The sequence below is a fragment of the Scomber japonicus genome, chromosome 5 (assembly GCF_027409825.1).
Source record: "Scomber japonicus isolate fScoJap1 chromosome 5, fScoJap1.pri, whole genome shotgun sequence".
NCBI lineage: Eukaryota > Metazoa > Chordata > Actinopteri > Scombriformes > Scombridae > Scomber > Scomber japonicus.
Genome location: NC_070582.1, coordinates 33,125,577 through 33,152,364, shown reverse-complemented (window position 1 = coordinate 33,152,364; position 26,788 = coordinate 33,125,577). Strand labels below are relative to the sequence as shown.

General features: G+C 38.7%; 1 protein-coding gene across 1 annotated transcript; it reads left to right on the top strand.

The window, feature by feature from the left end:
* Window positions 1-1,488: 1,488 nt before the first annotated feature.
* ric8a (RIC8 guanine nucleotide exchange factor A) lies at window positions 1,489-25,668 on the top strand. The gene is made up of 14 exons (XM_053318561.1): window positions 1,489-1,584; window positions 8,491-8,538; window positions 13,515-13,728; window positions 14,710-14,819; window positions 14,930-15,010; window positions 16,483-16,582; window positions 16,776-16,963; window positions 20,460-20,554; window positions 20,677-20,827; window positions 22,135-22,230; window positions 22,329-22,473; window positions 23,117-23,261; window positions 25,072-25,191; window positions 25,480-25,668. Exons 1-14 carry the CDS (start codon window positions 1,489-1,491, stop codon window positions 25,616-25,618), a joined length of 1,728 nt encoding a protein of 575 aa, XP_053174536.1. The 3' UTR covers window positions 25,619-25,668.
* Window positions 25,669-26,788: the final 1,120 nt, after the last annotated feature.

Below are 26,788 nucleotides of genomic sequence, written 5' to 3'. Positions count from 1 at the left end.
CAACCACATACCATGCAATGATTTGGAAGACATTAAGAGCAAGAACCTCCATTTTTAATCCATATTATCACTTTTCTTTAGATTAGTTTAAACTGTGCACAGAGTTAAATACCAGTATATTAAGAATGTATAGAGGTACTTAATTAGTTAATATGTACAAGATGTATAACTTTGATGGAGAACCAGAGTGTACAGTATGAATGTAAGTAGTGTATGCACAAAGTAAATAATAAGTCCATGTGTAGTATATACACTGTAAAAAGAAGCCGGGACAGTTCAGATGTTAAATACAGATCAGAGTTGACGTTGCTTTGCTGGACAGTCTTGGAACAGCACAAAAAGGAACATCTGGAGTGGAGTTGACATTATGTGGAGAATAAAAAAGGCCACATAGTCCACACTTTGTAAGAATAGAAAGTCAGTTTGAAGGAGCATTATGTCACTTTTGTCTATGTAAGACCTATAACAAAGTTGTGGTCAGATATCTTATAGTAGCCTATATTTACTACATTTTTCTTAATGTGACAATTTAACATTTTTCCATTAATAGTCTATAGATGCAGATATCACAAAGATGTTAATGAGCAGTGAGTGTGTTAGAGATGAGGGGCAGTACAATATCTGTACTCGTCAGTTAAGTCTGTAGAGCTTCTGTGCTATTTCACATCAGCAGCAAGAGGAAGGAAGTTGGACAGTTATGACACTGATGTGTATGTACATTCACAGGCAATTGTATAACTGTACAACTCAGTGTTTAAACCTGTATAAAATCATTTTACTTGGACACATTTGAGTTGATGATAAACTGGAAACCCAAAACCCAAGTAGGCTATGTGACATGAGGAGGAAAAGAGTTTGTTTTGTTTACAATCAACACCGACTTACCATTAAGATCTATTGTAATGGACATATTTATTGGTCATGTTCAATGAAAATGCTTTGTTTTCAAATGTAACTTCATCCCGGGGCTTTGACATATAGGTTGCTAGGAGACAGAGTACAGAATGGCAGACAGACAAAACAGGAAGTTCAGTAGGAAACATTTTCACTGTTAAATACAATTATATACACAAACCTCACTTTCATGAACTGGTTGTAATATTATCATATGTTTATCTTAATGTACATCATGTCTGGAGTGACTGAAGGGTTTTTTTTAATTTTGCACAACCATTGCAATCATAACTCTTATTTTTGTTTTCTCTCTACAACAAATCAAATTCTTACCCTGGAAGCTGCCGTTCCAACCAATAGAAACCGGGAAGCTCGTTTCCCCCGTCTTTTCCCGGGGAACGTAAACGCAGCATTTGGCTTGCACAAATCCTCTCCGTTAATCGCTTCTCGCCGGCTGGTAGGGATTCAGACATCATGCAGTCATCTGTGGGTGGTGACCGACTATAACGTCTACCTTTAGTCTGAGTGTCAAACGTACACATACACACAGCCCTGCTCTGACGGTGAATTTAGGAGGAAGCTGCAGCTAACTCAATGGCGATGAAAATGGATTTAAATGGCATCATAGAGCAAATTGAGACGGGAGAGCAAGACTCTGCTTTGACGGCTCTACAGAGCTACAACAAGGAGGTAAACATCAGCTGATGGACCAGCCCTCTATAATGAAATATGAAGTTCAGCGTACACAATTATGATGTTATATTCCCCTAGCATTTAAACAGCCTCTGTTCAAGCTTTAGTGTCATCTACAAACACCCTTTCAATTTAGAAGATGATGCTTGTCATGATGATCCGTATTAGGGGAGACCCGGCCTGTTTGACACACTGTAGATTTATCCGAATCCCGGTATTGTCAACATCATTATCTTTTTATCCTATGACTGCCTAAACATAACAAATAAAGATATTGAATTAAATTGTCCATGGATTTCCACTTGATTATTTATACACTGGATTATTTACATAAGATTAGTGTAACTTTGACATTGACAGCTATAGAACATTTTTAAAGTCCATTTTTTTCAATTAAAACAAAAAAGTATTTTTGTTCCTACAGTTGGATGTTTGAGCTTCTTTGTTTTTTGTTTGTTTTCACATTCATCTTCTGACAGTGGAAAATTTCTTTGTGCTCATTGAAAACACTGTAAAATAGAATACATGTAGCCATGGTGACCTCTGACCTCTGCCTGTGCTTAGTGGACTCCTGTTTTTGACTGTTGTCACAACCATATTTGGACGAGAGGGTGGAGCTAATCCTAGCATGTTAGCATGTTGCATTTGCAGTCTATTGCTGTGTCTCAAATTGTGTTCTTCTGTACTTACACTTAATATTTTGAGTGCATTAGTGCGTTATGTGGCATGTGCAATATGTGGATGTTCTATGTGTTGTTTTTGTTTTGTTCTTTGTGTTGGAGGTCATTTATTTATGTATCAGCTTGAGGCCAAGACAGATTTCCCAGAGGGGAGAATAAAGTCAATCATATCGTATCGTATTGTTCACACTGAGAAGTATGGGAAAATGCAGTGTACTACAAGTAACCAGATGGTGCACTCAAAACAGTCAAAAAATGGAGTGTGTAACTATGAACACTTCTCATTGTCAAAGGTTGCCATCTTGGCTATGTAGCACAAGGGAAGGAACACTGTTTAAACAGGAAATGGAGGCTGAGGATGTTTTAACTAGCTTTCTAGCTAATCGTCATGTGCTTAACGGCTGTGTTTGATTTGAGGTGTTGAAATGTGTGCACTACACAAGCAAATACATAATGTAATGTGTACTACACAGAAGTGTACTAACAGAAGTATGTGATTTGAGACACAGCATGTGGTTAACTGTGATAATGCTAATGCTAGGCATAAAACTAATTAAACAAAATATAATTTCTGGAAAAAACTAAACATCCAACTCCTTAAAGGGTCTTTTAGTACAACTAAACACTGAACAAGACTTTTTTAAGAGACTAGTTGAATCATTTATCCTTACACAGCTCATCACTGGCCCCTAAGCTAGGCCACACACTTGACCTAGTTTTAATGTTTGGTTTTCCAACTCACATTATGGAAATAATTGATGCTTGTCTGTCAGATCATAGTACAATTTTATTTGATGCCTCCCCGCCTTCTTCTCAAACTAAACCTCCTCTCCCTGCTCGCTTCTCTCGCTTCATTAATTCTTCGACTGCATCTAAGTTCTCTGATGCCCTCATAGCTGTTCCCAATACCTGCACTATTGAGCCTTCTCTTCCGCCCTTAGCTCAGAGGCTCTTACTTCCTTACTAACACCACCTGTCTTGCTATTCCTGACACTATTGCCCCCCTTAAATAAAGAAACCATACTCCTAAAAACCTGCCTTCACTTATTGACACCACTAGAGCCCTTAGGAGGGAGTTCAGAAAAACAGAACGGAAGTAGAAATAAAAATAAATGTTGATCTTCAAAGTTGAAGACATCGGATTAAACATTTCCCCCTCCACCCATGACCTGGCTGTCTCATTGGTCTGTCATCTCCCTTGAAGAGCTTTCAACCTATTTTGTTACCCTCCCTCATAAAGATCCCAAGAAAACTACCACATGCACCCTTGATATTATTCCCACTTCTGATAGCCGGTCCCAGCATCATCTCCATAATCAACAGCTCCCTGGCCACTGGTACTGTTTCAAGCATGCAGTGGTCAAGACCCTCTGGAAAAAATCCAACCTAGATCCCACCCTGCCTAGTAACTGTAGACCAATCTCTAAACTTCCATTGTTTTCAGAACAACAGGTTCCTGGGGTTGGTGTTGGCACTGCCTTAAACTGGTTAGCATCTTTCCTCAGCAGCCGAAGCTTTTCTATCATCATTGGCAATTTTCCTCTCTCTCCCAGCTAGTCTCTCCTGCGGTGTCCCACAGGGTTCCATCCTAGGTCCCATCCTGTTCTCTGTTCTCTGTTTTGTCCATCCTTGGTCAAATCATCCAAAAATACATTTCCTTCCATTGCTATGCAGATAACACACAGCTGTATCTCCCCATTATGGACCAGTGCAATCTATTCTTATGAACTGCCACCAAATCAATTTCCAACAGCCTAGGTAACATGTCCACCTTTAACAAACTCAATGTTAAACCCCTTGCGGTTATATCTATCTTTCCTCTTTGTGAGACCTAATAGCAGGCATCAATGCCTTCATTTTCTCCCACTTAGACTAATGCAACACTCACTTTATTTTTTAGCATTTGGACCCACTTAAAATGGCTCTTATTCTATGACTATGTTTGTTGATTTGTGCTATATATTATATGGTTGTTTTGTTTTTAGTCTTTCAATCTGTTTTTATTGCCTATTTTTATTCTGTACAGCACTTTGGTCAGCGTACGTTGTTTTTGAATATGCTCTATAAATAAGTATGACTTGATCATATTTGACTAAAATGCAGGGCTGCCAACACATTAACCCTGAGACTCATATACTTTTCACACACTCTCACACTACATGTCCATTTTCTCATGCAGTAAAAAACAAATTCATGACTGATAATGTCAGGGCGTGAAAAGAAGACATTGATAGCGCAAAGACAGACAAGACAGAGCAGCATGTCATGACTAGCATGTTGACCAGTATCTGAATGTCAGTTCTTCCAGTACTTCTTGTATAGCTATTAATATGGTTACAGGATTGCCTGTGTCTCTGTCACTGAAACTTTCTTGCGATTCCCAATAATAGGTTTTTAGGTAACGTACTATCATTTCAGGATACATAATATTTTTTATATAATTTCAAATGAAATAGACATACGTTTAGTAATAATTTCTTGTCCTGACCGACCCATTTATATACTGTTATTGGTGTATTCTTGGTTTTCATAGCACCCTCAATCTAACTAATCTAGACTAGTGCAGGTGGCTGTTTTGTGACTTTATTGGTAGAAATGTAGCAAATTTGTTTTTAAATTTAAAACAAATTTAAGGTGGAGGACACTACGATCCCCTTACCAATAATGAATCTATTTGTCTAATAATGCATCTATCAAATATGCTATCTAATAAACACAAATTAGCGAAAAGAAAATGCCTAAGCTGCCCCCTGCTGGATATTTGAGAGAATTCAGGTTCAAATCACTTCTGGCAATGGCTTCACTTTTCAAACCTGAAGTTTCATGCGTGATTGAACATATAATTTTAAGAGGTGGGCCTACAAACATGATTTTGCGACATGACAAATAGTTTGCAAGCCAATCATGATCCAGTATATAACTTAAAGAAGTGTGATGTAGAAACTTCAAAACCTCCAGTGCACAAACACTGAGTATGGAATTTAAAGTGAAGTAGGAGACATCTTGGCTGTGTTCACACTGCAGGCAAATCTGATTCAAATCTGATTCCTTCTCAAATCTAATTTTTAAGCCTGACTGTCCACACTGTTTTTAGCAAGTGTCCAAATGAGATTTGGCTCTGTTCAGACTGGGCCACATTAATGACCAATCTGACAGGTTGCTGTGGCAACGTCGTCGGAGTGGAGGCGTCATCTACCGTGTATTGTGTGATGTCATATAATTGCGACAGCAACAGCAAAACCTCGAGCTTCGCTTGAACCGAGCCATCTCCCCAAAGATTAAGAGTATGGTTTCATCCTCTATCCATGGAATGATGTTTTCGACATCCTCCGTTGCCTCCAGTGATATCACCTAGCAACAACAACTGGAATAAGCGCAGGTCTGGTGTCGCATAGAGTGACGTAGCGTAGAGACGTAGAGAGACGTCACAGACAGTCAAATCCGATATGAGTGTTTGGAGCTGTTCAGACTCAGACACATCTGTCCAAATGCGATTTGAAACTTCCTCCCAAAGGCGGTTTCAAACTGGTTTGCAAAAATCGGATCTCATGTTATGACTGTTCAGACTTCATAAGAGCCATCTGGTTCCAATCTAGATTGGCTAAAAATCGGATTTTGGCTTGCAGTGTGAATGCAGCCCTTGTGTCCACCTGTCAAACTTCTGAGATTCTAGAATTTTTAATGAGGGAGAAAATGTAATTGTAAAGGGTTTTGACAAGATAATTCAACTTGTTTTGTGGAAAACCCACACAAAGACACAAATGCTTACTCAAAGTAGAGTATTTTATAGACATCTTAAAAATATCTGGAAGGGATCTTTAAACTTTTATCAGGTAGAACTAGTTTTAAAGCTGCATTCATAACTTTTCTCGACCACATGGGGGCAGCAAAACAAACTGCAAACACAACATTGACATATTATCATCTTCTAAAGTTATTATGAGTGGTGGCTGATTATTATATATCTGCTTGGTGCTACAGGTACTAAGGGCTTCTGCTTTCACACTTACAATGCTGTTGTCTAATATTGTCCACAGATAGTAAAATGATACAAAATCGATCCAAAAATCTTTCACTTTCTTGCAATGTGATTGTTTGTATTGATTCAACCCAACATAAAACTTCAGTCAATTGTTGTGGAGGATTATAACTGCAAATGCTCAATTCACATATTGTAAATATACTTACACATCTTACATATTATATATATTATGTCTGCAGTGCAGTTTAAATCTCAAAGTGGGTCTGCTTCATTTGTTTAAATGTCACCTGAGCCATGCAACATGCTGTCTGCCAACCCCAGGTGAGCGGTGCTGCATGGGTCTCAGCCTCTCACAGACACTTATGGTGTGTGGGAGTTGATCTTAAAGGCAATAGGATTAGATTCTCTCTGATACACAAATAGAGTCTCCTACAGCCAAGTCAAATCCTACTGTACTAAAGAGCTCTCAGAAATGAGGAGCTTAGTGTTGAAGGGGATGTAAGCTGCATGCTGTCTGTTATATACCTCCCCCAGTTTTCCTCTGGTTTATTCTGTCTGCTGTACATTACATGCACTTCAGAAAGTAATGAAACTAAAATAAATGACATGTTCTCATCTGTAGAACTTCCATATTCCTATGCGTGCTGTGCACTGCATTGCACTGCAGATAAGCTGTTTGTTTCAGAAAGTGCTGTGACAATGTGTGGCATGCAGAGGAATAGTGAAGTTCTACAGCTGAGAAAATGTCTACTGCAGGTAATACACTGACTATGTATAAGTACCTCATATGACCCCACTTCAAAAATGCAAACTATCTGATTAAAGGACAGGTTAACAATTTTGTAACTTTTCAAGTTATCTTAAAACAATAGTCAGGTTCCCAAATGTGCTTTCAATGGAAGTGATGGAGGACAAAATCCACAGTGTGTCCACACAGTCATTTAAAAGTAGATGATCAGCTTCTATTGAGCTTCAGCAGTGTGAGTTAGTCATATCAAGTGATATCTGACACATTTATAGTCTTTTTACCATCAAATTACCTCTTAGTGTTTCCTGTTGAGCTGTGGTGGAAGTATAGTAACAAAAAGACTTTGCTACTAAAAACACTGTAACGTTGAAACATAGAAGATGAAGATTTGACTCATCTGGACACTGAAGCTTCATATTAACTTCACATTAACTTTTAAATCCATGTTTACACAGAAGGAGGACTGTGGATTTAGTCCTCCATCACTTCCATTGTAAGTGTATTATGAAGGGATCTTCTAATGGTCAGTATGAACAGGAGGAATCATTACAGCAAGAAAACAGCTTTACATGTTCATTTGGGCTCCTGACTTGAAAATTAGTGAATGTGTCTTTAAAACTTGCCTAATCAATATTTTTACATTAACAATGTATTAAAAGACTACAAACAGATCATTATCACCAACTCTGAAGTTCCCCTCAGCTCTACAGAACAGCCTCTTTCAGCTCAGTGTGTGGGTTTTCCAGCCCATAAACTCCACTGTCAACTTCCTTCTTTCTAGCAGCAGCAGACAGATGTTTCCAATGAAAAAGCTCTGATTGACTCGCTGTACACTACCTGCCCAGCACCAAACAGTAGACAAGACATAACTAGAGACAAGCTGGTGAACATAGTGGAAATGTCTGCTGCCACAAGTGACAAAAAGCAAACAAATGTAAAACAATGCAGCTTTAAAACTGGTTTAAGAAAATGTCACTTTCTGTTGCGAATGTCCCGTGTTCTCATGTAAGTATTCTTGTAATCCATCCAGCCCTGAAAGGACAGTGAATATTTATCAGGTGGACACAAACAAATTCCTAATGAATGATAATGTAGCTGTGTGTCTGCTGGACATGTAAATAGGCAATAACAATAAAAGTGATTGTTTTTCCCCCAGTGTCCTCTCATGGCCAAATCAGTTCATATAGTGGTTAAGAGGAAATAACTTGAGAGGTTATGTTTTGTACAGTCAGCCATCCACCTCAACTTTCTCCATTTGAGGTTTGGTGGCACTACAACAATGTCACACTACTTCCACGTTTTGCTTCTTAGACAAAAGAACTCATTGTTGCTTGTCTGATGATTCTGTAACTAACACTTCTTTATGATGCTTGTACACTGTTTCTCCTGCATTTTTTTCCATTTTCTCTCCTCTTCCTCTTGTTTCCACTCCTTTATTTGGCTCTTCTTGTTTATCTCACACCTGCCTTTGTGCTTTTTTTTAATTCCCACAGATGAACCAGTGCTTTACATTCAGAGAGGGAGAAGGACAGGACAGAGAGGTATGACTCCTGTACATTTACTGTTTGTCAAGGGTATTTGTAAGGGTATATGTCACATTTTGAAGCTCACATTTATCTGTAAAAAAAATCAATATGGAATGTATGGAACATGTCTTAACCTTTTCATGCATGAATTATGATAACCTCAGTCAGGTGTTTTTATTTCTCTTTAGGCATGAAAAAAAAAAATTACTTCTTTTTTTCATCAAATTACATTATAGTAACTGATTTACAACCAAGAAAAGTGACTGCAGATGAAGTGGTAGTGTATGGGATGATGCACTAGTGTCCACTATGATGGCTGAAGTGCAACTTTGCCATCAAAATCTATTCATATATAAGAAAACAGCTTTTGAATAGCTGTCAACTGTAGTGCCCACTATGCATGAAAGGGTTAAAATTGCAACTCTGCCCCAAAGTAACACAGAAATCATCAGTAAAAGAACACATGGAAACTGACAGTAAACTGTTCTAACACTCTCTCACCTCTTCTGTATCATCTGTGTGTGTGTGTGTGTATGTGTGTGTGTATACATGCCTGGTGCTTTAGCAAGAAAAGCTACAAAAGGTATGAGTATAGCAGTAAACCACATGTTACACTTCTCTTTTTGTAAAACAGTGCCCACAGTTTATCTTCCACATAACAGAGTCCATGTTCCAGAATTTTGGCTTCAGTTTACCACAACCAGAAAGCAGATGTTGGAAGTCACCCAGATGATAGTGATTCATTAAAGTCCCACTCCACTTCACTTTTCTTCTTCTTGGCACGTAAATATGAGCAGGATCATCATCGTCATGGTCCAGGATGCACCTTAAACAAGTGTGATGTGGAAGTCTGAAGGTTTCAGTGCACACACACACTGAGAATAGACTTTACAGTGAAGAAGGAGACTTCTGACTTCTGAAATGATATTTGCATAATCATAGATTCTGGGAGAAGGAGACAATGTGATTTTGACAATTTTCATGTAATTGACTTGTTTTTGTGGACAAACTGTCACAAAAAAAATCATATTTCCATATGCCTTAAAACACATGTGGAGGGGATCTTTAATGGGTGTAAATAGTGGACTGTGGAGGTTAATGGTTAGCTGATTTGCTAATTTGCTACTTTCTGATCAGGGCAATTGAGTTCATTGAGTCACTGCGTTGAGCTCCAAGGTTAAATCCTACTGATTCAGTTACATTACTGATGATTCAGTTCAGCTTGAGGATTAGGTAAGTATAAAAAAAACAGATGTAGTGACAGTATATTAAAACATAAGTAAGTTCAGTTTATCCTCTTATAATTAATGATGTCTACCTTGGTTTAATACTGCAACTAATAACTCAGTGAGGCTGTATGGAAGGAAGGAGGAAACAGAGGAGCCAGACTCCAGGGAATGATACAGGAAAACAAAGTCTGGGTGGAAACAAAGTCTCATCCAACTCCCCTGGTGGTTGTTGTGAAGGAAGAGACAAATAGGTACAGAAAGAGACTGAGACAGAGAGACAGAGAGTATGGTAGAGTTAAAGTCACAGTCATGCAGGAAATAAGGTAACACTTTACTTGAAGGTATCGTCATAAGAGTGACATGACACAGCCATGAATGCGTCATAAACATTATGTCAATGTCATAAACTGTTGTCATTAAGTGTCTTTCGGTTTTTGTAATGACAAGTTGACATTGTTTGGGTTGTCTTGATTATGACAATTTGACATTAATCAAAGTGACATGACCAGAAAATGGGTTAACCCTAACCCTAACCCCCAACCCCTAACCCTAACCCTAACCCTTCCGCTTCATTACACTGTCATAATGGTATCATGACAGTTTTGGGTATCCTGTCCGCATTCTGTCAGATTTAAATCATGTGAGCAATGTAATATTACTTTGTTAATTTAAAGGAATCATTTGACATTTTGGAATATATTTTTCTGGCTTTCTTGCAGAGAGTTAGATGAGAAGCACAGATACGTCAGATACTCTAATATCTCTGTGTTAATATGGAGCTGCGAGCTGGGAAGCAATTATCTTAGCTTAGTGCAGTGACTGGAAGCAGGGGGACCAGCAACCAGGCACCATGACTTCCTGATCATGATATTTACACGCTAAATCCAAGATAAACTGTGGGTTTCTGTCAGTAGATGTAGATATAAAGTCAGTTTGCTTTCCTCTCAATCAGCTCAGAGAGTTGAAATGAACAAACCACATTAAAACCACTTTGTTGCAACACTAGCAAGGAAGTGAACAGGGCTCAGAATAAAGAATAAAACTAGTTTATAGAGGACTAGTTTAAAAGTCCAGTTTCATTTTCATTTCTACAGCATGGATCAAAATGACACTTAACTCTCACATTGCTGTTCATATTCCTGCCTGAAAACGAGAATATGATTGGCATACTCTGTCTCACACTAACTATGCAATCACATTCTTGTTTATTTATTGTACTATTGCACTATGTAGTCATATTCATATTTATTTATTTATCTTTGCAAAAACTGAACTTCCACCTCAATGTTACCTGATTTATTTTGTTTGATATACTGTTGTTATGTTATGTATGTAAGGTGAGTGCTTTGAAAGGCGCTTAGAGAATGCATTATTATTATTATTATTATTATTATTATTATTATTATTATTATTATTATTATTATTATTATTATTATTATTATTATTATTATTATATTCTGACTTGTCACAGTATTTCCTCACATAAAACTTCTGAACCACAACTCATTCATAAATACCTCATCAGTCACAGATAAACATGATTTATCCTTAATGAAGCTTTCATAGAGCAGAGAGAGTTATTTCTTAGTTTTTATGATAAAAAAAAACTTTATTAAAGACACTATATTGTGGTCCAATGTTACATAAAACATGAGAGTTATTTCAATGAATTATATTAAATGTAAAAAATGAATGATCAAATGAATTTCTCAAATATAATAATATAATAATAATATGTATTTTTTTGTATATTCTGGGTCAGATTAGGGGAAGACATCAATTTTCAGGCTAAAAGAAAAAGGTGTGTCTTTATAGCTCTTGGATGTAAAAATGAACAGTATGTAAGGGTTAAGTTAAATGATAGAGCTAATAGAACCTTTGAAAACAAGTTGAAGTCTGACTTTAAAAAGTTGTCATCGATGATCCGCCCACTTTCTATATGTTGAGTTATAGATTCTAACAATGTATCTCTGAGCTGATTGAGGTGAATAGTTTGTAGGTGAAAAGAGTCATTGTGGTTGTAAATGGTAAAGTAACCAACACATTTATATACATTCACAGATTATGTTATTTCAAATCAACATTTATATTTGACATTTTTTCACACAATATCTCAGATTTGCAGAAGAGACCACCCTCAGTTAGTGGAGTAGTATTTGACACATATTGGAGTTATCATCTTCACCTTATCAACTTTAATATATCAATAAATCATGATCATCTTAGTCCAGAACATAGACATAAATACTTTATATTACACTGTCCTATTTCTGCTAAAACATGATTTGGAGTAAGTACCTGCAGGAAGTTAAAGGGATTGTACAGTATACAGCAGACATTAGGTCCAAACCTAAAAATAGATCCATGTACTTTCCATGATGACGCTTTTTCATAACAGGATAAGATCTCCGGATTTGGTGTTCTCTTGTGGTTTGAAGTTAGGTCAAGCCTTTAGGTAAAGTATTAGAGAGGTGATAATAGATTGATATCCCTTTTATTTCATTACAATAGTTTATTAGTGTTGTACTTATAGATACAAACAGTTAAACATCAAATCATTGGGTTTTTGCATGTATTGTTTGTGTTGTCACTTTTTACGAATTTAGTTTTTACCTTAATCTCTAAATTCTACTTATTTATGGTGACCCCCAAAACCTTTTTTTTTCTTTTTTTTTACCACATGTGTACGTCCATAGAAATTGTTTAAAAGGAAAAATGCCTTTGAAAACTGTGAGGGGAAAAAAGAAAAAAGTTCTTCCATTCACCTGTTACGGAAAACCCCAAAAATGAACTCCTCACATGAAAGTATCCAGTAATCCATCATCTGTTCATTTTTCAAACAGTATGTTCTGGTTTTATTGAGAGAAAAGGCTTCAGTGATGAAGACCAAGTTGTCTCGTCTTCCTCCTGTCTGCTGCACAGTACACGAGACAGTGACCTCGTTCTTGTTTATATTCACTTTAGTTCACTGTGACAGCAGAGGATGAAAATGGCTCTAAAGCCCAGAGGCACAGAAAGAAAGGTAGATTAGTTCAGAGTTCAGGGTTGAATTCAGTCCAAGTGCAGATTAACTGTCATCTTATGCCTTTATTAGCCAACACACACATACACACACTGAATATACACATACACACACTCTATAGGAGGATATTATGAAAGACAGCTTACCATATATCAGTGCCAGTTGTAGCTGCCTACATGTGGTCAGTGCATCAAACTGCAAGATACAAGTTACTGGAAATGTTTTTATTATTCATTGACTGACAGACTCACTACTGAATATACTAGTCACCATTTCCTCTCAAACAGCATCTTCACCATATAACATACTGGTTATATACAAAGTAATAATGAGACATGCAGTAAGTGAGATGAGGACAACATTTGATGGGCTTATGCAGTACTTAATAACAGCCAGACTGATAGTATTTTAGGAGCTGATGCAGATACTGATATTAGGGATATTGATATATTGACTGATAATGTTATGTGTACACTGAATATATACATAAACATGCATTTTTTTGTAATGATCCCTCAAATGTGGTTATCAAACACATATGTAGAGCTGGTTATTTTGTGTTATTTTTATCATGATCTTCCACAGTGACATCACAAAATACATGATGATAGAAAACATCCCCTTGTCAATGATGGGAATGTAGCACTGCATGCTGGAGTAATTCTAGTTGAATGTTGTAAGAAGTATAGTTCAGATCTAACCCTGAAGGTGTTGTGTGATGTTTTTCTCGTGTGACGCAGCGTCTGGGGGAGTTGGTGCTCGCTCTCCTGAACAGGGAGTTGCAGCCTTCCTGCCAGCTGGCCTGTCTAGAAACGGTACGGATTCTATCCAGAGACAAACACTGTCTGGCCCCCTTCATCAGCCGCGCTGCCATGTCCACACTCGCCCGATACGCCGGCATTGCCGTGGTTACTAACGCCACACCTGATCACAACCAGCAGGTGGAGGACCAAGGTAATTCCTGACAGCTCTTCCAGGTTTTTCATGCTGATTCTGTTTTGCTGTTTCCTCCATTGCTTGCCCTCCCCAAATTCCCTGACACTTTTCCCCATTTTATGTTAGACATCACATTATCTTCCCCCTGCAACATGGAACACCAGACTTTTATGAATTGTGTTTCACAGTTTTTCTAATTCTGTGTTAACCTTCCTGTCGTCCTCCCGGGTCAAATTGATCCTGTCTGTTTTGACTGTACCTTCCTTCCTTCCTTCCTTCCTTCCTTCCTTCCTTCCTTCCTTCCTTCCTTCCTTCATTCCTCTGTCCTTCTTTCCTCCCCTCCTTCTTTCCTCTGTCCTTCTTTCTTTCCTTTCTCCCTCCCTCCCTTCCTTCCTTATTTCCTCCATCCTTCCTTTCCTTCCTCCCTTTCTTCATTCCTTTCCTCCCTTCCTTCCCTCCTTTCCTTCCTTCTTCCTTCCTTCCTTCCTTCCTTCCTTCCTTCCTTCCTTCCTTCCTTCCTTCCTTCCTTCCTTCCTTCCTTCCTTCCTTCCTTCTTCCTCCCTTCTTTCCTTCTACCTCCCTTCTTCCTTCCTTCTTTCCTTGACTCAAGGAAAACAGGAGGGTTAAAATAACAATCAGGTGTTCATGTGGGCATTGAAACAGGTTTATCTTGCTGTAATCATTCCTCCTGTTTATACTGACTATTAGAAGATCCCTCTGCTTCCAAGTGATGGAGGATACAATCCACAATCATTGTTTTATTTGACATTAGTGTGATGCTCAGAGTTGTTGCTGGCTTGTGCAGTGATTCACATTCAGGACAGCACACCTCTGTGGAACTATTAAACACAAATCTAATGAGATGAAAAAGACATGCAACAGCTGGCACATCATCAGCTCAGTTTATGTATCTTTCATCCTACGTTCCCCCTGTGAAGAATCCTAAATATAGACTGGGGGTGTGTAGCTACCTGACCTTTCCCTGCTGTCTCCTACCAGGGGAGGAGGGTGATGGAGGAAAAGAGGCAGCAGAAAATCCTGACCAGGAAGTGATCGTTGAGGCGCTCAAGTCCATCTGTAACATCCTGCTACACAACGAGATAGGACAGGTCAGTCTGCCGTGTTTCCCCTCACACCTGCATCCATTCATACAGAGCCTCAGATAAATGATCGCTGCTTAGGATTCCATGGTTCTAATCTGTTACATTCATCTTGGCAGGTGGTAGCAGCTGATCTGCAGCTGATAAAGGGAGTGGCAGAGAGGCTGAAGCAGTGTTATGATCCCACCTGGAACCATGAGGTATGGATGCTTAGTGAGGTAGATGTTTTAATGTGACAGTTGGATGAGAAGTGTGAGAGTTAACCTGGCAAAAATAATGAAAGCTAGGAGGATCATAAATTATCATTTTGTGAGTGTGTTTTCTCACGATTCTCCAAGGTTTCCCATACCCTTAGCAAAAAGTAGTTTATTCAAGTGTACTACGAGTATACTTATTTTATACTAAAACTGAGGCAGTATACTTGAAGTTTACTTTTTATATACTATATTTTATATACTTAAGAATAGTATAGTGAAGTATACTTGGCTTATACTGAAAAGTATAAAGAAAAGTCTAAGACTAAGTACATTAATACTAAGACTTAGACTTATACTTTAATACTAAAGCTTATACTTGTACTTTAGTATACTTTTTACTTCTTTCTGCCACAAAGTACTAATACTTAGTATATCTTGATCCAAGTACAGAATAAGGTCAAGTCATTGACTCGTGCTTACATTTAATTTAGCAGAATAAAACTGTTTTTCACTACACACATTAGCTTTGAGGTATTACCCCTGTTATAAACTTATATAGTATAGAACTAGTACAATGGCAGTATACAGAAGAGTGTACTTGTGCTATACTTTAAGTATACTTCAATAAACTAAAATGTGGACTAGAAGTATATACCTAGTACACTAGTAGTATATAAATGAGTGTACTTGTTGTATACTTGAAAGTGTACTTTTGTAAACTTAACATGACCTTATAAAGTATACTTAAAGTATACATTTCCTCCAATCAGCTAAGCTAAAAACAAGGCTTCACTATTCTGTTATCTTCTCTTCCATCTTGACTGTACACACCTGGCAGAGATCTGTACTCTACTGACTGCTAGTACTGCATGTGTTGTGTCTGTGTCTCCAGCGTCCCACTACTCTGGAATCCTGTCTCCTACAAAATGTGTTTATATGTTACTAATCTGCTTTAGCAAATGCTTTTTTGAAAGTGTTCACTTTTCCAAAATGGAACCAAGGCCACCATATTTGCCTAATCTTAACCAAGTGTTAGTTTACCTAAACATGAGACAATGTTATAGGAAAATAAATGAATAGTTTTGATAGAGAATATTGTGCAGATGCATTCAGTATGAACATTATTATAATAATAATCACTTTTCAATTTTCATTTTTTATAGTGAACAGTTTATAGAACGTGTTTAATGTTTCCTCATAATGATAAAAATTGTAAAGACTGGTGTGCTGGTATTTGAAATTGGTTTAAGTACTGTTACCAATACAAAACCAATAGCCAAACATAGATCATACTTTGAAGAATATAAACATGTTTTCTACATAAATTAAATTTCATTTAACATTTACGTAGACGGAGAACGTTTTCATTTTAAAACATTGTTCTAAAAGTGTAGTTTTACTCTGAAGACGAAAAAGCAGATAGATACAGAATAGTGAATACTGTAAGACTTCATGCCTGTTATCTCTTTGTCCAGGTCCGTTTCTTTGACTTGCGCCTCACCTTTCTGCTGACTGCCCTGAGAGTGGACGTCAGGGCACAGCTGGCTCAGGAGCTTCACGGCGTCAGTCTGCTAGGTAACACATTTCACTGAGCTCTCTATCTAGTCTCCCAGGTAACATGATCATGTTTGTTTTATCATGTTGGGATGTCTTCAAGTCCAATAACCTGATAAGTAAATCAAACAAGACACATAAAAATACATGTATAAAATAATATATTATTATATAATATTATAATTTCCTGTCATATGTCATATGTATGTTCTAGGGAACCAGCTGGATGCTACAATGGGTCTGTGTTGGCCAGATACATTGGAGACAGCCAGGGCAGGGTCAGAAGGCGTCCCACCTGAAGACCTCCCACCTCTGAGCCGGCAGGAGATAGAACGCGGCATGGAAATACTGAAAATACTGTTCAATGTTACATTTGACACAACTAGGCGCAAGGTTGACGAGGTACTAAATATAGTTACACATTCTGTACAACATTAGCCATGAAAAGGTTGAAACCCCATTGAGTTGTTGCTGCCAATAGTGTACTAATAATTGTAAACTTGAATTCAGACATTTTAAGTAGGTCATAAATGTATTTCTAAAAAATGTCTAAAAAGCATTTCAAACATTTAGATTTGAATTGTGGAGCTAGGCTTCACAAACTGTGTTTCAACATTTCTGTGTTCAGGATTTAGTGGGCGGGTCTGAAAATTGGTATAACCCGCCCCTGCTGCTGTAGAGGTATAAATACATTCAGCACACACTACTACTACTACAGTCTACAGCAGGGGTACTCAAGTAGAAATGATGAGGGGCCACAAACATTTTTTTCAGTGACTCAAGGGGCCATTTATTGGGACCGTGTACGTCCGATAACATATCATAACATTAACGTATGTAAACCATTTACAACATTTTATAACATAACATTTCCTTTTTATTAAAAACAAAAATATTTCCTAAAATAAAAATATAATTTTAATTTGGGCATATATTAAAATAAATAACTAAATAAAACCAAACATAACCCTGTTCAAGATAAAAAACAAAAAAAACAAATAGCCTTCAGACAGCCCATTTTTGTGCTTTGTTTACCAAACTATTTCACATTTCTCACATGTCCTCTTTAATGGGAGAATTGGCCTCTGCTTTCTTTGGCCAATGCTTCAAACCTGGGCTGATATGGTGTGATTGCCAGGGAGACACACTGATGCACGTGCTCGTTGGTTAGGCGACTCTGGTACAGATCGCGGCGCGCGGTTTCAAAATAAGAGCACCCAGCGCAATTTTTTTTTTTTTTTTTTTAATAATCAAAAAAACTTTTCAAAACAGCTCGAGGGCCATTAAAAGACACCCCGAGGGCCACAAAAGGCCCGCGGGCCGCTACTTGAGTATGGGGGGTGTACAGTTAGCTAGTTAGCCGCCGAGTTAGCAGCTGAGTTAGCAGCAGAAAGCGCTCAGACATAGCGTCCATGTTTCTGGTAGAGGTGGTGACTTTGATTGACAGGTGACACTTGGTAGGGGGCGGGGTTTCAGCGAACTCGGTGGGCACTGTGGTATGTCAAACTCAGAACACATATTTATTCTTACTTTACACAGACTTTAATACAATAATTTACTGTATTTAACATACAGTAAAGCCAAGTCCACACACCAGTCTTAATGTGTATCATCATGTTAATTAGGTGTGTCTAGGTATGTCTGACCACCAGAAGGTGGTGTCAGTGGAGTTGACCATGCTGTCACCTTCTACTAAACCTAAGTGTCAAATGCTTTTTTTGGAACTTCAAAAGTACAGTGACCCAGCCATAATGACTGTGGACCTCCATCCACATCATTTGCCCAGCTTCTGCATCAGTGGGTGAACTAGTAGCACTCTACATTATACATCTCTGAGCAGTCTTTGATCTTCATGCCGATGTCAAAATGAGTGAGGTCAGTTTTCATGCTGTGCTCCCTTGTTCAGTCACAAACTGTAGAAAATAAAAACAGCTGGAAATGTCCTGGAATGACACTTCGCACACTCTGGGTTCGCTGTCCATAAACTGGCCTTCTGTTAACATCAAAGAACTTACTCAAAGTCCCTTAAAGATCCTTGGTCACAGCTCCATTCCAATGTAATTATATCCTGAAGCTGCAGTCATCTTCCGTTTGGGGCTACAGAAGAGCAATGTAACAGCTTTATTAACTTTTTCAGAGTCAAGTTCAACAACGTGACAACATTTTAGTGGCATCAGGCAGAGCCAAGTTAAGGAAATCCTCAGGAAGATGAAACCCTGTACTTGTGTTCTGGACTCCATTCCCACAGCTCTGCTCAAATCATACATCCCCACTCTCAGGCCCTGATCACCCAAACTATACAACCTCTCCTGTTTAAAGTGGTAGTGTTCCATCTGCCTTAAAGGTCGTAATTATCTGGCTCCTCCTCAAGAGGCCCACTCTGGAACCCAGAAATCCTTGCCAGCTACAGACCTAGCTCCAACCTCCCTTTCCTGTCCAAGGTGTGTTCAGACAGGTTTTCGTTCAGCACACAACACTGAAACATTGCTGTACCACCACACTACCTCCACACCATCATTGGACTGTCATACTCTGCTCTTAAGTGGTTTCAGTCCTACCTTTGTGGTAGGATTGGTTATGTTTCACTGGGATCATGAAAGTCTAAATTGCTTCCTTGTCACCTGTGGTATTCCACAATGATAAGTTCTTGGCCCCATCCTGTTTACCATCTACATGCTCCCCCTTGGACATGTCGTCAGCAGACAAGAGCTGTTTTTTCTTTGCAATGCTGATGATAGCCAGCTGTATATCAGGCTCTTCCACAGCCATGTCACACTTCAGCACCTAAGGAGATAAATGCCTGGATGACTACAAATTCTTCCAGTTAAACAGCAGCAAAACTCAAGTACTCCTCATTGGCACTCCACGTCAGATTCAGTCATCCCCCACACTTCATCTCACCTTTGATAGCCACAGCCATTTCACAGTCCCTTTCCTCTTCAGACATTAATCTGGGTGTGCAAAACATCATTCTACCACCTCAAAAACATTTAAAATCCCTATCAGATGCTGCTATCTCAAGATTAGACCACTGTAATGAGGAGGAGTATTCATAAGCCTCCAGTATATTCAGAACACCAATTGTTTCATTGCACTGGCTCCCCATCTCCAGGAACTGATCACGCAAACCTCCTGCACCCTCAAATCTGCCAGCAGTCCCCAGTTCCAAGCTCAACCCGATGGGGTATCAGCCATCTGCTCTGCTGCAGCATGCTTGTGGAGCAGCCTTCCTTCATCTGAGTGCAGCACAGACCCCAGTCTCTTTTAAAAAAGGCTTAAAAACCTTTCTATTCAGAAAGGCTTTTCTTTTGAACTCCTATTACTATAGTCTTTATGTTATGTGTTCAGTGGTATTCATCATAGTGAAATTCAAGCACTTTGAATTTCACTATGAATAAAAAGTATGGTCCATATTAAATGTATTATTTATTATCATCCTTTATGAGACCGAGTATGTCTGTACCAAGTGTTTGCCAATCCAGGCAACAGTTGTTGAAACAAGGTGCCACAATATGAAAAGTCCAGGCATCAAAGTCATGAGATAATTCAGTCTGTACCAAATTGGACTGAACTGACTGACTGACTGTGCTGCCCATAGAGCCATTAGTCTGGCTACTAAAAAGTAAAGCCAGTGAAAAGACTACTACATTAGCGACTTTCTCTTGTTAAGTAATTAGACACATGTAAGAAGTCTTTAGTTATAAAGATGTATATGCCTTCTTTTGGAAGATGTTGTATGTAAGAGATGTTCTTGACAGCAGAAAACAATTGCTTTCAATGTCAAAAGCTCAACAATTGACCATTAGTTAATCTGTTTAACATGAATCCACACATGCACAGTGATGAGGTTTCACATGAGAACATAATAATAATATGTGTTTAACACTTGTGTGTGAAGGAGGAGGCAGCAGAGTACAGACATTTGGGGGCCATACTGAGACACTGCCTAATGAGCTGTGCAGATGGAGATGAGAGGACTGAGGAGTTCCACAGGTAAGACAACACCCATCCTGTCAGTGATGACTTCATACAGTCAAACTGGTTTCTTCTTTTCTGGGTAACATACCCTGCTCTTCAGTGACTGACCCTCTTACCGATCCCTCTCTTTTTTCCAGCCATACTGTTAACCTGCTGGGTAACCTCCCTCTGACCTGTTTGGATGTACTGTTGATGCCCAAGGTGCAACAAGGCTCCATCGAGTACATGGGGGTCAACATGGATACTGTCAACATGTTGCTGGAATTCATGGAAAAAAAACTTGACAGGGTGAGATAAGGCTCCATGTGTATGTGTGTTCATTACCTGATAACAAGTAAGAGGGTGTGAATTTGAATCAAATATTTTAATGTGCTATATTTATACAGTGCTTGGTTGGTTCTATGATCTATTGTATCGGGGGTAAAAAGAAACAAATTAGTATATTTTTTATATTTAGCATAATCTTTGTCACTAGATGGAGCTGTGTGTTAATTGTTAAATGAATAGTTTCCATTGCATTCTAACAGTCACACAGCAATGGGATGACATCTGGTTTCTACAATGTTCTAGTTACGGTTCCACACGTAAAACATACACTTGTGAATAAATAACAAAAAATGTGTACATCAGTAGAAAGACTCAATGAACAATGTTCCTGACAGTCAATGGTGGAAATGAGTCATTAGTTCATTGTTGAGATCTAGAGACATTGTAACATTCACACAACAGAATGTGATAGCACAAGAAACACCAGTCAACCAATTACAAAAACTGTTTACAGACCAACTTCTGGCTTCAACTTTGACCTATTGTATTTACCTTAGTTGTATGCACATTATTCTCATGTGCAACACCCAAGGCTGGATTGTTACCAGAGCTGCAAACACCTAGAAGCACCAAACATGCATGTTATTGAGTTTTTTTAAATTAGACTGGCTGTAGACTTTAGGAATTTGCTCTCCACTGTTATACATCATCGACAAGGGCGCAGGGTCCCAAGTCAACAGGTTAATACAGCCATGTGCAATAAGGGATATTTTTTAGACTTTTTTCCCTTCTCCGTGCACCTTGAAATTGGTGAAGATGTGCCAGAAACCTCTGCGCTGCTTCTACAGCAAATAAGATATTAGCAATATTTTAGGTGTGCTCACAAGTTGGCCTCCAAATGAGGTGCTTTAGATAATCTGGATAAAATGGCCCTTTGGATTGCATTGTCTAAAATAACAATATTAGATTGTATTATTGTAAACTTGATTTAAAGAGGAACTCAACTGATTTTACCCATCAAAGTATGTTTCCAGGCTAGCAGCTCCAGGCTCCCTTAGCCACTACTAGCATAACACACCTGAATCTCTGACTGAACTGACAGTCGAGTTGCTTTCCGGGTAATGTAGGTGCAAGATTTTGACAAGGAAGAATGTATGGAATGAAAAAAGTCAGTCTGTGGTTCTGCTGCATTGATTTTGTCCATTGTGAATCTGACAATGTTTCAATGTTGTACGAGGATGTGTTTGAGGAGGCTGAGTCATTTGATAGTCAAACTGAATGGTGGTATTTATTATGACATTTTAAAAGTTTGCTTGTCTGTGTCACAGGGACATAAGCTGAAGGAGACCCTCCTCCCATCATTGAACTTGTTGACTGAGAGTGCTCGCATTCATAGAGAAACCAGGAAGTTCCTCAGATCAAAGGTCAGTATTGGGCTGGGGCAGTGAAGACATGAATGATGATGAAGACATAAACAATGAGAGTTAATGTGTTATTGATATCCATGTCATTGTGTGTGTAGGTGTTGCCCCCACTGCGCGATGTAAAGAACAAGCCAGAGGTGGGCAATGCTCTGAGGAACAAACTAGTCCGTCTGATGACACACATCGACACTGACGTTAAGGACTGCGCTGCAGAATTCCTCTTTGTTCTCTGCAAAGAAAGTGGTGAGGGAAATGTCCATTAGTTGATTTTTGTATGATTGATTTTAAGTCAGTGGGTCATCTGTGTTGTCGACTATCTCGACTGATCAACTGAAATTTCCACATCATTCCAATCGTCAAAATTTGCTGTTGGTTGTAAGAAGTTCTGCTTAACAAACTGTTACGATATGAGCTGTGTCTTCATCTTAGATGGTAAATGGACTGTACTTATATAGCACTTTTCTGGTCATTATGACCACTCAAAACACTTCTACATTACATCTCATGCACCCATTCACACACTGATGGCAGAAGCTACTACGAAGGGTGCCAACCTGCTTATCAAAACTAACCATTCATACACATTCAGGAGCAATTTGGGGTCCCAAGGACACATCAATATATGGACTGGAGGAGCCGGGAATCAAACCGCCAATCTTCCAATTGGTCGATGACCGTTCTACCTCCAGAACCACAGCCGCCCACAGATCAAAACATCTGTGATCATTAAATCTTGGCTAGTTCATCTTTGAAGAATCACTTCATGAAGGCTGATGTAAAGATGTAAACTGGACTGTTGGATTGTTTTTTTGTCTTGACATAGTATCTAGTGTTTTTTGATGTATTGGAATACTGCCTTAATAACAGCATTATGTTCTCTATCAAGTTGCAAGGTTCATTAAGTACACAGGATATGGAAATGCTGCAGGCCTGCTGGCTGCCAGAGGACTGCTTAGAGGGGGCAGAGACTCGGGGGTCTACTCTGAAGATGAAGACTCTGAGACAGAAGAGTACAGAGAGGCCAAATCCCAGTCAGTACCACCATACCACTGTAACCTTATCTCAGTGTCTGATGTATACTGATTCATTGTTTTCCTAATGTGATATTGTGTAGCTTTAACTAATGAACCTTACAGACATTAGTAGTGAGACCTCAAGGACTTCCCACATGTGTTTCCAGACTTGATAGGATATATGATCTTTCCAGCCTGGTCTTGGGTCTCCCACCAGTTGAGCATGTCTGAAATATATCCACATGAGGCATCCCAATTAGATGCCTGCATCCTTCTAACACAAAGGAGCGGCAGTTTTACTCCTCTTACATTCTTACCTTATCTCTAACAGTCAGATTGTGAGGTAAACTCAGGTAAAGGTGAGGACATATGTTTGTTATGGATATTTATACCACAGAAGTAGTAGAACAATGCCATGTAGGCCATTCCTCATATGGCCTGCATCATCCCACTCCAGGTGTCACAATAATTGTCCCTGTGAGTGTTGAAGTGAAGAATTCCAGGTTCTCTGAACAGTTATGGTCATAGCGACAATGAAACTCATACCCTGTTTACACCAGGTATTAACATGTGATCTGTATCTGGATAAAGAAAATCACATGTTAATACGAGATGTAAATGCACTCAACGCATTGTGATCAGAATGTGATTGGACTACACCAGACCACATTTAGAGGTGGTCAAACTTGCATTGTGATTGGACCTCAGCTGGTGTAAACACTTTCATATAAAAACATCATGCCAGTAAGGTGAAAGGTCACTTAGCTCCGCCTCTTCCTGCCAGCTAAAGCAAACTCTGTAAAAGCTACAAATAGCAACAATAGTTACAAGTTTTCCTTCACAGAAAAATGAATGACGTCCATTCATGGCAGCAATTTCTTTGACCTGGAATGCACTATTTATAGCTCATTTGCATATTAAGATCCATCACAATGCAGGCACAGCTGACAAAACAAGAACACATTTTAATATCAGGTGAAAAGTGTCATTATGCAGATAAGGTATCCAGATATGGATTACATGTTAATACCAGGTGTAAATTGGGCCTCAGTGACCCTCTTGTTTGGACACAAGCCAGGACATTGTGAATACCCCTGTACTTGCTTGATACCTCTCACCCTGGCCAACTCAGAGAAAAGAAGCATGTCCAGCTCCATTCCAGGAGTGTGTTTTAGAGGCAGTGCTGGGTATATTGATGAGCCCGACTATCGCTCCTGTTGTTTTCCCATTGATTGGTAACTTTTGTTATCCCAGGTCAAAATTGACCCGGTTTGGTTTGACTGTTTATAAAGAACAAGGTATAAATGATCACCCAATTCTGTGTTAGACCTTTTTTAACCAACTTCATTCCAAATTATTACCACAAGCTTTACACCTATTATTAGAAATTATGGTCAATAGGCCTAATTTAATTAAATTATACCTCCCTTTGAGTTAATGTCTGTTCTCAAAATTGACTCGAGTAAAACAGGAGGGTTATATTCAGTCCTATTCTACCTCTTGCAGTAGATTGGGGCAGTTCCTGCATCAGAGAGGAAACCTTCTATGCCCCTTGAGCAAGTTCTCTACGTGCCAGCATGCCAGCTGGCTGATTGGCAGTACTTTACTTAATACTCCTAAGTCTATCTTTGCAAGCTTTGTTGACGGTGGAGAAAATCAGGGTTTGGCTGTTTGGCCTAAGCAGGACAGTAGCTCAATATTGTGGGTCACTGAGGTTAAAGTGTGTGATAAAGGCAAGTACGTCATTCATTTTGCAGTGGCTTCGATCCCAAAAAGAAAAAGTTTATGTTCTGTCTTTTTGATTTTCTGTCTCTGTCTATGTCTCCAGGATAAACCCAATTACAGGTGTTGTAGAGGAGGAGCAGCCCAATCCTATGGAGGGAATGACAGAGGAGCAGAAAGAATATGAAGCTATGAAGCTGGTCCAAATGTTTGATAAACTGTCAAGGTCAATAAAAACTGATAAAAACACACTTGAACACATGAAGCAGTCAGTTTGAGCAGATCAGTACACTCTGCTGCTACTTCTTCTGTTTGGGTTCTTTATAATTCATTTCAGAGTAGAAAGCCTTGTAAGAAGTATAGTATAATTAAACATATCACTGAATATTTGATTAACTGTATACATGAACATATGGATTTTTGTTAATTAGTCAATCCGTTATAACTGAAAATGATAAGACAGACAATCAGAGGCATTTAGTGGCATTTACATTTTCATCTTTCCTCCCTGCAGGACCAACTTGATTCAGCCCATGCAGCTCGGTATGGACGGGAGGATGCGAGAGATAACTGCGGATGACCTGCAAAAACTGACCCACAATCCTTTGTTCCGGCCAGAGGAGCCAAGAAATTCAGACGAAGACGAGGCTTAAGTAAACGTAGAAACAGGAAAGGGCAGGAACACACCTATTTAACCCTCTGTGACGACCCCATTATTTTAGATGTTCACATGTCACATAGTCCAATCTGTTCCTGTTCATACATTCTGATGGGCGGTGAAGTTTTTAGTGTCCTACCTTTCAGACAGTCGTCCCTTCATGTCAGTATGCCAACTTGCAGCGACTTGAAACTTGCTTGAGTGTCAAATCTGGACAAAGAGGAATATTTCTTATGAACCTGGCTGCTTAATTCTTTTTATTACTGGTTTACTTGTTTCATGAGGGATTTTGAGGGTTTTCATATATACATAAAAAGCTCTAGGTATGTGTGGTGCAATCTTAGTTGAGTGGTTATAGTGCATGCTATATACCTGCAACGTCCCTCTAACCCTAACCCTAACCCTTTAATTTCTCTCTCCCCTTGTTTCCTGTTGGCCTCTCTGCCACCAAGTGTCCAATAAAGGGAAAAAACCCCCAAACCCCTAGTTGTGGATCTAAGGAAGAATGGCAACCTTTTTAAGGAAGCTAATGGGGCTCCAAATATAGAATAAAAAGAGAACGTTAACCCTTACATACTATTCATATTCTGACTCATAATTAGTTTCTACACCAATTCACATTCATAAATTCCCCATCAGTCATTAATACATGTTTGATTCATCTTTCTGTTTGATTAATATTATGGAGAAAAAAAAAGACATTCACAATCACTATTTTATGCTCCAGGAGAACATTTGAACCCATTTGAATGCTGTGTATCAGCTACACTATAATAAAAAACGCATTTTATTTCCATTTTTGTAAACTGTGGTTCACATCTCAAGCTCTCAAATGTAAAAACAGGTCAAATTTATCCCTGAACAGTATGTAAGAGTTAAACCAGACCCTATTTGCAGCTTTATTATCACATGACCAAAACATCACTTTTAATGTGATGATGTTCAAGTTCTCTGCAAGTTGATTTTCATGTCATAATGAAACGAGCAGAAACACTACTGTCTGTCTGTAAGGTAGAGGATCAGTCTAAAAACAGATGCTTTAGAAAAATGGTCAACAGTCATGTGACGTCTGTGTGATTTGTAGGAGCTAAAAGATGAAAAAAGCATCAGTATTGTCCTTTAAATCATTTTTATCACACACAGCAATGTTGGCTTTATTTATGAC

What these genes read in the sequence shown, in the direction of transcription:
- ric8a (XM_053318561.1), top strand. Translation starts at nt 1,489, where the DNA reads ATGGCGATGAAAATGGATTTAAATGGCATCATAGAGCAAATTGAGACG. An exon ending in CTAGGCGCAAGGTTGACGAG is followed by an intron (nt 16,964 to 20,459) that starts GTACTAAATATA and finishes TTGTGTGTGAAG; the next exon opens with GAGGAGGCAGCAGAGTACAG. An exon ending in TGGAAAAAAAACTTGACAGG is followed by an intron (nt 20,828 to 22,134) that starts GTGAGATAAGGC and finishes TCTGTGTCACAG; the next exon opens with GGACATAAGCTGAAGGAGAC.